Below are 9,225 nucleotides of genomic sequence, written 5' to 3' on the forward strand. Positions count from 1 at the left end.
GTCTCGAACTCACAGAGATCCACCCAACTCTGCCTCCTGAGTGCTGGGATTAAAGGCGTGCACCACCATCGCCCGGCCAAAATCTCAATTGTTTGATCTTACCAATAAATAAAGACCTGGGAACCAGATGCTGGGGTGAAAACCTGCTAACTCAGAGGCAGAGAAAGCACACAGCTGAAGCCTGTCTTCAACAAGCCCCCTCAAACTGGACATTCCTCCCTTCTCCCCGCCTATCTCTCTCTCCCTGACGCCTTACTCTCTATTTTTTTCTTAATAATTCTTGTTTATTTCCTGTCAACTGGTTCCTTGCTCTGTCTCTTGACCTGTGGTTGACTTTATTTAATACTATTTACAATATTAAAGCAGAAAACTCTTGGATTAAAGGTACAGTGTACTAGGGCGGAACCACACAACTAGAAACAGGTTTTTCCAGTAAGTAACACAATATTGGGATTCACAGTGTGATCAAATATTCTGTAACAATTTCTGTTTGTTTGCTTTTGAGAAGGGGTCTCATCCAGCTGAAGATGACGTTGAACCCCTGATCCTCCTGCCTCCAGCTCATGCTGGGATTGGACTACAAGTTTGCATCCCTCTGCCCAGCTATTTTTGTTTTTTAGTCAAAGGCCTACATATAGTTACATTCTAAAAGTGAAGTCAATTCCACTTCCTATACAGTTTTCCCAATAGTGAATAGATAGCCACTATTTTACCAAAAGATAAGTAAAATAAAAATTAACTTCAGGGGCTGGAGAGATGGCTCAGTGGTTAGGAACACTGGCTGCTCTTCCAGAAGTCCTGAGTTCAATTCCCAACAACCACATGGTGGTTCACAACCATCTGTAATGGGATCTGGTGCCCTCTGTGTGCAGGCATATATGCAGGCAGAACACTATATACATAATAAATAAACCTTTAAAAATTAACTTCAGGAAAGTAGAATATCAAAAACAAAAGAAAGCAACTCATGTATCACTACCAGTTTACTACTTGAACAACTTGTTACTTACCTGGAGAAGTGGATAGTTTGGGGGTACAAAATTTACCTTGCTCTAAACCAGTTTTCCCTTAGTTGCTCTTCTTATGGGGACAGATTCTATATTATGCAGCACATGCTATCCTAGAATTTCCAATGCAGACCAGACTGGACTCAAACCCATAGAGATTCACTGCCTCTGTTTCTTGTGCGCTATGACTGAAGGCTTATGCCACCACACATGGCACAACCCCTACCCCCAACCCAATAATTTCCTTAAGTTTCTTAGCAAACACAAGACAGAAATTCCTTAAGCAGATTTTCCAGTAACATTTTAAGATTCTTCTTATCACGGAAAGGACAAGTTCCCAAATTAATTTCTTGGGGATATAAATAAGAATGATTCTAATAAAAATTAATTGATTTTGGAAAATGAAGTCTTTTAAAAATGAAAGTTACTATTATCCAATACTCTTTTCCACATTTAGCTTAATCTTGGCATGTGCAAAGTTATAAAAATTCTCCCACTATCAAGACCTTCTGGTGAAAATGAGAATGTGGGAAAATGATAATTGTTGGGGAATATTTTCAGGTGTGTGCCTTTGGTTTATGCTTTACTTAACTCTGTGAAGCTGTTACTGTGCCTGTCTAAAACACCGGATGGTCCTAATAAAGAGATGAATAGACAATAGTGAGGCAGGAGGAAGGATGGAGGGGAAAACAGGCAGAGTATAAATAGGAGGAGAAATCTGAGAGGAGGGAGAACAGGAGTAAAAGAACAAGGAGGAGAGGACATCAGGGGCCAGCCACCTAGTCACCCAGCCAGTCACAGACTAAGAAGGAAAAAAAAAAAAAAAAATAAAAGTCCATAGGCAAAGGTAGTCAGGAAAATTTAAGTTAAGAAAAGTTGACAACGGCGGTGGTGGCACACGCCTTTAATCCCAGCACTCGGGAGGCAGAGGCAGGCAAATCTCTGTGAGTTCGAGACCAGCCTGGTCTACAAGAGCTAGTTCCAGGACAGACTCCAAAGCTACAGAGAAACCCTGTCTCGAACAAAAAAAAAAAAGTTGACAAGAAACAAGCCAAGCTAAGGCCAGGCACTCATTATTAAGAATAAGCCTCTGTATGCGATTTATCTGGGAGCTGGTTGGTGGGCCCCTCAAAAACCTGAAAGAGAAAATATCACACAACAGATAATGACTAACCGTGGAAGGTCGCTGTACCATGTTCTCAAGCCTGGTGTGGCTAAACTCTAGGCTAATGACATTATAGAGCTTCTCTCGCTCCTCCTCTGGGGTCTCATAGTATCGTGTCCATTGAGCCATGGTCATTTCAATGCCCTTCTGTGTGTTCACATCCATGACATCAACCATCCGACGACTCCCTACATGAAAGAAACCCTATTAAGTTAAAATTACTCTGAAGTATAGTAAGCATACAATACACACATCAAAATAAACTATGCTTTCTTATTATTTCTTATGTATTTCTTAGTAATACACAAGGAGATTACTTGGTCACAACCACAGAAATTGAAAAAGACAATGGGCACAGCTAAAAATATCCATCATTCCCTATGCCACTGTCAAGTGCTGAATCTTTTATTCAATATCTCACATAACCCTACAATTATACATGAAAAATGTCAATATTTATTTCATAAAAGATAAAACGGGGATTGGGTAACTTTCAAGACAAAAGATTTATTAAAATACACTGTTTCAAGGAAGGTTTAAAGACTGACTTAATCTTTCTCAAGAATGTCAGTTAAGTGCTAGGTGTAGTGGTCTTTAATTCTAGTATTCAGTCAGCAGGCAGAGGCAGGTTGATCTCTGAGTTCCAGGCCAGCCTGGTCTACAAAGCGAAGTCCTAAGACAGCCAGGATTGTTACACAGAAAAACCTTGGCTCAAAACCCCCAAAAAGAATGAAGTACTAATCCACACTATCAAACAAATAAACCTGGAAAGTGCGCTATGTGAGAAGTCATAGATGAAAGGCTATATATCATATAATTCCACTTATATGAAATACACATATTAGATAAACCCAGATCTAGAAAGCATCAGATTAGTGGTTGTCCAGGAGCCTCAGGGAAGAGAACGAGAAATGACTGCTTAACGAACTTTTGTTTTAGGCGATGAGAAAGTTCTGCAAGAAAATAGTGATAGTAGCTGCTCAATGAATAGATACAATGACACTGAACTGTACTTTAGTGATTACAATGGCAATTTTCATGCTATACTTAATCACAATAAAAAAAATGAGATGGGAGAGATGGCGCGGAGGTCAAGAGAGTGTACTGCTCTTGTAGAGACCTAAATTCAAATTCCAACACCTTCTATCAAGGGCAGCTCAGAGATGCCTGTACCTCCAGTTCAAGGGGATCTGATGTCTCTAGCCTTCTTGGGTGCATACATTCTCTCTCTCTCTCTCTCTCTCTCTCTCTCTCTCTCTCTCTCTCTCTCTTAAAGATAAAAGTGAATGTCTTCCTTCAAGAACTCTCTGGGCACAACAAAAACAGTTTTATTTTTTCAGTGTTACCAGAGCAAAACAGTTTTATTCTCTGTGTTACCAGAGCATTCAGAACTATGATGTATGATCATTTAGATAAAGAATAAGAATCGTGAACGAAGTCATCTTAGAATGTAGTGTTTTGACAGATACTGTTTCTTTCTTCCCCCAACCCCAATTTATATATTTTATTTTATGTGTATGAGCATTTGCCTGTATGTGTCTGTGTACTACACGTGTTTGATGCTTTTGACCTTGTCTGATGCTTGTGGAGGTCAGAACAGGGTGTCAAATGACCTGGTACTGGAGTTACAGATGGTTATGTGCTGCCATACAGGTGCTGGGAACCAAACCCAGATCCTTTGCAAGAGCAGCAAGTGCTTTTAAACAAAATGAGACATCACTCAAGCCCCAGACACTGTTTCTATGTATTTCACATTTAAGATACATGAACCATTTTTAACTTATCTGAATCTGTGGAAATTCAATGAGTTTCTTGAAAGTATACAGAACTGTTTTGTTTGTTTTTAAAATCTACTCTGCCAATATTTACCTTCTAATTCAAGATTTGATTCATTAAACTTCAAAGGAAGAATATATTGTCATTCTAATTTATGTCATATGTCTTAGAGCATTTTTTTTTGTATTCTCTTTCTAGACAAGGTTTTTCTGTGTATCTCTGACTATCCTAGAACTCTATCTATAGACCAGGCTGGCCTTGAACTCACAGATATCCACCTGCCTCTGCCTCCAGAGTGTTGGGATTAAAGACATGTTGGCACTGGCTCACATTTCACTGAGGAACCACTTTGCATGAAGAGCAACATTGAGGGAGGAAGGTCATTGGTTAATTAATAATGAAACTGCTTGGCCCTGATAGGTTAGAACATAGGTGGGTGGAGTAAACAGAACAGAATGCTGGGAGGAAGAGGAAGTGAGAGAGATGCCAGGCTGCTCCCCTCTCCAAGGCAGACGCGATGAAGCTCTGACCCAGGATGGATGTAGGCTAGAATCTTCCCGGTAAGCGCACCTCGGTGCTACACACATTAATAGAAATGGGCCAGGCAGTGTTTAAATGAATACAGTTTGTGTGTTGTTATTTCGGGGTATAAGCTAGCCAAATACCTGGGAGCAGGGCGGCAGGAATGCAACCCGCAACTCTTACTACAAGAGTTTTGTCTTTAGCTTTTACAATGTTTGATTTTAACATGTCTCTGTGAGGGTCTCTGAGATCACTATGCATTTTGGATACTTTTAATCATGTCTTTCAAAAATATAAAAAGTTTTCAGGATTTCTTCAAATATTTTCTGTCCCTTTCTAATATTCCCACAGTATACAACTGTCTGCTTGATGCTGTCCTACATGCTTCATCTTTTTCTGTTTTATACTGCTATAACAGAATATTTGATAGTCATATAGCCCAGGTTGCCTGGAACTCATGTTCATTTTGCCTCTCAAATGCTGGAATTACAAGAGTGCAAACCACAATTGGTTTGTGCATATTTAAGACAACTGGTTTTTTATCTGATTATTTTCTGTGTATGGATGTTTTCCTTACATGTATATCGGTGTGCCATGTATACTATTTTTGTTTTTAATTCTTGAAAGCGCTTTACAAAGTCTAAACTTTTGTCTTTTTGCTTTTTTGAGCTTGTATTTCCTTCTAAACATGTGTGGTCAACATGTAACTTTCTCCATGAATACAACTGCTTTTGAATATCTAGTCTTGAATGTTTGCTTAGGGGAAGGCATCTATCAGCCTTTTTTCTTCTTTTTGTTTTGTTTTTGTTTGAGACTGGGTTTCTCTGTATAGACCTGGCTGTCCTGGAACTCCCTTTGTAGACCAGTCTTGTCTCAGAGATCCGCCTGCCTCTGCCTCCTAAGCGCTGGGATTAAAGGTGTGCGGCGCCACCACCACAACAGTTTTGAGACAGGGTCTCTCTATTATGTCCTCTTTGTGCCATCACACCTGGCCTTCTATCAGCCTTTTAAATCCGATAGAAGTAACCGGGGTCAAACATAAGGGCACTGTAATAGTTTAGAGGTGGACAAACAGCAATCTGTGAGAACAGCACAAGTTTCCAATATTTCAATGACAAGACCTTTCTTACCCATCCTGGCTCCTATAAATCTTTATGCTGTGCTTTTTGAAAATATGCATAATTGCTTCATGGGTTATGGCTGGTGAGGATTGGGGGATGTGCAAATCCAGAAATTAACTTTACCGTCTAAATCTTTCCCTGGAAGTTGTAAGCCTTCAACCAAATTCCAAAATAGTTAAAACAGATGGACACACTCTATCAAGGCAATAATCACGTAGGTGGAGAAGGCTCTTGCCATATTCCCAGAAACCTCCCTGAGCTTGTACTTTATCCCAGATGATTTTTTTAAAGACTTATTTATTTATTATGTATACAACATTCTGCCTCGATGTATGCCCGCACGCCAGAGCAGGGCACCAGATCTCAGTACAGATGGTTGTGAGCCACCATGTGGTTGCTGGGATTGAACTCAGGACCTCTGGAAGAGCAGCCAGTGTTCTTAATCTCTGAGCCATCTCTCCAGCCCTCCCAAGATGATTCTTGTGGAGGTCATTTGTGAAGGACAACCATGAGACTATCTATGCAAGGGGCTAGAGAGTTTCAGCAGTAAAGAGCAGGGGCTACATTTCAGAAGACCCTAGTACTATTCTCAGCACCCATGTTAGGTGGCTCACAACTACCTGCATCTCCAGAGGATTCAGTGCCTCCTACCTCTGTGAGCACCTGCACTAATGGACACCACACACATATATACCACTAAAAAATAACAATCAGCTAGGTTGGTGGAACATGCCTTTAGTTCTATCACTTGGGAGGCAGAGGTAGGCAGATCTCTGAGTTTGACGTCAGTCTGCCAAGACAGGCTAGGGCTACATTTGAGACCCTGACTTAAATAAATAAACAGAAATCTTAAAAGTCAACACAGAAAAACTATGGATGCCTATTGCCTTACTTTCCTAAAGGTTGACTAAGAAAGAAATAAGATGAGCTGGAGAGATAGCTCAGTGGTTAAGAGCACTGGTTGTTCTTCCAGAGGACCCAGGTTCAATTCCTAGCACCCAAATGGCACCTTAGAACAGTCTGTAACTCCAGTTCCAGGGTACTTGACACCCTTATGCAGGCAAAACACTAATGCACATGAATTGAAAGAAAGAAAGAAAGAAAGAAAGAAAGAAAGAAAGAAAGAGGAAGGAAGGAAAGAAGGAAGGAAAGAAGGAAGGAAAGAAGGAAGGAAAGAAGGAAGGAAAGGCTGAAGATACTCAGTTGCTGAAAGAATGCTCATCTAGCATGAACAAAGCCCTGGATTTGATCCCCAGCTCCAAATAATCTGGGTAAGGTAGCAAATGCCTATAACTGCAGCACTCAAAAGGTAGGACAGGTAGGTAATAAGTTTAAGGCCATCCGTGGCTACATGGTGACTCTGAGATTAGCCTAGTATACACAAACCTCTCTGCCTAGAATAACAACAAAAATAAAAAGGGATAATGGTGAGTATTCATACAGAGTATATTAGCCTTCTAAAGGAGCTGTGTTTGAAAGGAATGGTAAGGATATTGATCACTCAACAGATTTAATGAGCACTTGGTCCACAAGTTCTACTAGGTACCAGGAAATACATGGGTGACAGATGCTTAGAATAACACAGAGCATTAGGACACGAACAATACAGAGATCAGAGAAATTTGGGCTGTGACTTTCACCTCTCAGATGAAGCAAGTTTACCTAGCAGTCTAACAAGAGTCTAAGTCTAGAGGTACTGCTAAAATATTTAATTTCCAAACTAAGAAATAGCACTATCATATACCACAAAATAGCAAGAGTCAGAAGAAATCCATTTTCTATCTGTTAGTTGGAAATATGAAAGACTTTATACCGTTTTATTGCCTGATCACAGAATATAACAGTTATCATCCATGTCTAGATTTTAGAAGAACTAAATTTAAAAACTTTTGTCTTTGAAGAAAAGTTCCCCTAAAAATGTATATTTACTTTCTAACTTTCTCCATATATACTTGTTTTATTATTATTATTTTTTAAATAAACTTTGGTATTCCTTTGAGAGAATAGTTCTTTTTTTCTTTTTGGTTTTTTGAGATAGGGTGTCTCTGTGGAACCTTGGCTGTCTTGAAACTCTAGTCTGTTTAGACCAGGCTGGCCTTCAACTCACAGGGATCTGTTTGCCTCTGCTTCCCCAAGTGCTGGGATTAAAGGCATGTGCCACCACTGCCCAGCTCAAATAGTTCTTTCTAATGAAATATATACTTTGATATTCCTAAACCTCAAAGATAAGAGGCCAAAAGTTTGTCACTTACCCACACACATTTTGACATCATTCACTGTGAAGTCTGGATCTGGCATCCTAAGAAATAAACACCAGTAAATGGGAAGCACTACTTCTCTAATCAGTATGGATCTGTTCTTAAAAGAATGGAGAACTCTACAAAAATATCAATCTTCATGTTTAGCTTTAAAATATAAATAAATATATATTTAGATAGAAAGAAAAACGAAAATGTTAGTAGCAATTATCTAAAAGTTATAGAGTCAAGAGACTTAAGTTTCTTTAAGCTCATCTACACTTTTCATTTCCAGGTATATTACTTTTGAAACAAGAGACATACTTCACAAAGCAACTGATAAGTTACTTTGAAATACCTACTGCTCTGGGTTCTCAACATTGCCACTGTCTGAATTCCTGGGTTTAACAGTCATTTTGTGGCCATCTCAGGCCAACACCAGAGCACTTACTTTATTCCAAGTCCATCAGAATTCTTGAAAATCAGAGGGTCTCTCAAGCCACCCCGCTGGATATACTCTACATTAAAATCTGAAAGCATATAGAGGAAAACCATTAGAGAGGAATCACTGAAAAGAGGAAAAAAGGTTATAAAAGAATTTTTTTGTTATTTGTTTTTTTGAGACAGTTTCTCTGTGTAACAGTCCTGGTTGTCTGGAACTTGCTTTGGAGACTAGGCTGCCTCTGACTACCAAGTGCTGGGATTAAAGGCATGTACCACCACATCCGGTTTATAAGAGAAATTTTTAGCCAAGCAGTGGTGGCGCATGCCTTTAATCTCAGTACTTGAGAGGCAGGCAGATCTCTTTTGAGTTTGAGGTCAGCCTGGTCTATAAGAGCTAGTTCCAGGACAGGCTCCAAACCTACAGAAAAACAGAAAGAAGGAAAAAAAAAATAGGTAAAAACATATTGATGGGTGTTTGTTACTCTGTGCATATAGTTAAGTTTACACAACTTCTTTGTGTTACTAAGAAGCATCTCTTAGGAAATATGGAAAGCGCACTGAAAATCAGGGTTTGAGGGTAGTATTCACTTGGATGAGAGAATGAGTCACTGTATAAACCCTAATTAGAAATTATCAATGTCTCTTAACAGCCAAAATAGTTTGAATGTTAAATATCCAACATATTTTTGCTAAAGATCAAAGCTACACCACATATGAGGAATCGCACCTCATTAAAGGGGTTTCATTGTACCTTTCTCCCTCTCACTAAGGTTTCATGTAAACCAAGCTAGCCTTTAACCATTCCTGATCCTCCTGTCTCTACCTCACAAGTGTTAGGATTATAGGCATGTGCCACCACGTCTGTACTATTTTTAATTAAACTCAAGCCAAAGGGGGGGGAGAAGAGAGAGGGAAGAGGGGAGGGAGAGGGAGAGGGAGAGGGAGAGGGAGAG

At 39.6% G+C, this 9,225-nt stretch overlaps 1 protein-coding gene across 3 annotated transcripts in view; it reads right to left on the bottom strand.

The window, feature by feature from the left end:
• Positions 1 to 9,225, bottom strand: part of Kdm2a (lysine demethylase 2A) — a 77,089-nt gene that overhangs the window by 39,816 nt on the left and 28,048 nt on the right. For all 3 annotated transcript variants that reach the window (XM_013347899.2, XM_005351669.3, XM_026781135.1), the window contains 3 exons: positions 8,280 to 8,358; positions 7,844 to 7,890; positions 2,182 to 2,360 (listed from right to left, as the gene is read on the bottom strand). In XM_013347899.2, coding sequence (XP_013203353.1) covers positions 2,182 to 2,360; positions 7,844 to 7,890; positions 8,280 to 8,358 — 305 coding nt within the window. The remainder of the gene's footprint in view (positions 1 to 2,181; positions 2,361 to 7,843; positions 7,891 to 8,279; positions 8,359 to 9,225) is intronic.

This window comes from Microtus ochrogaster, chromosome 8 (assembly GCF_000317375.1).
Source record: "Microtus ochrogaster isolate Prairie Vole_2 chromosome 8, MicOch1.0, whole genome shotgun sequence".
In the NCBI taxonomy this organism is placed as follows: domain Eukaryota; kingdom Metazoa; phylum Chordata; class Mammalia; order Rodentia; family Cricetidae; genus Microtus; species Microtus ochrogaster.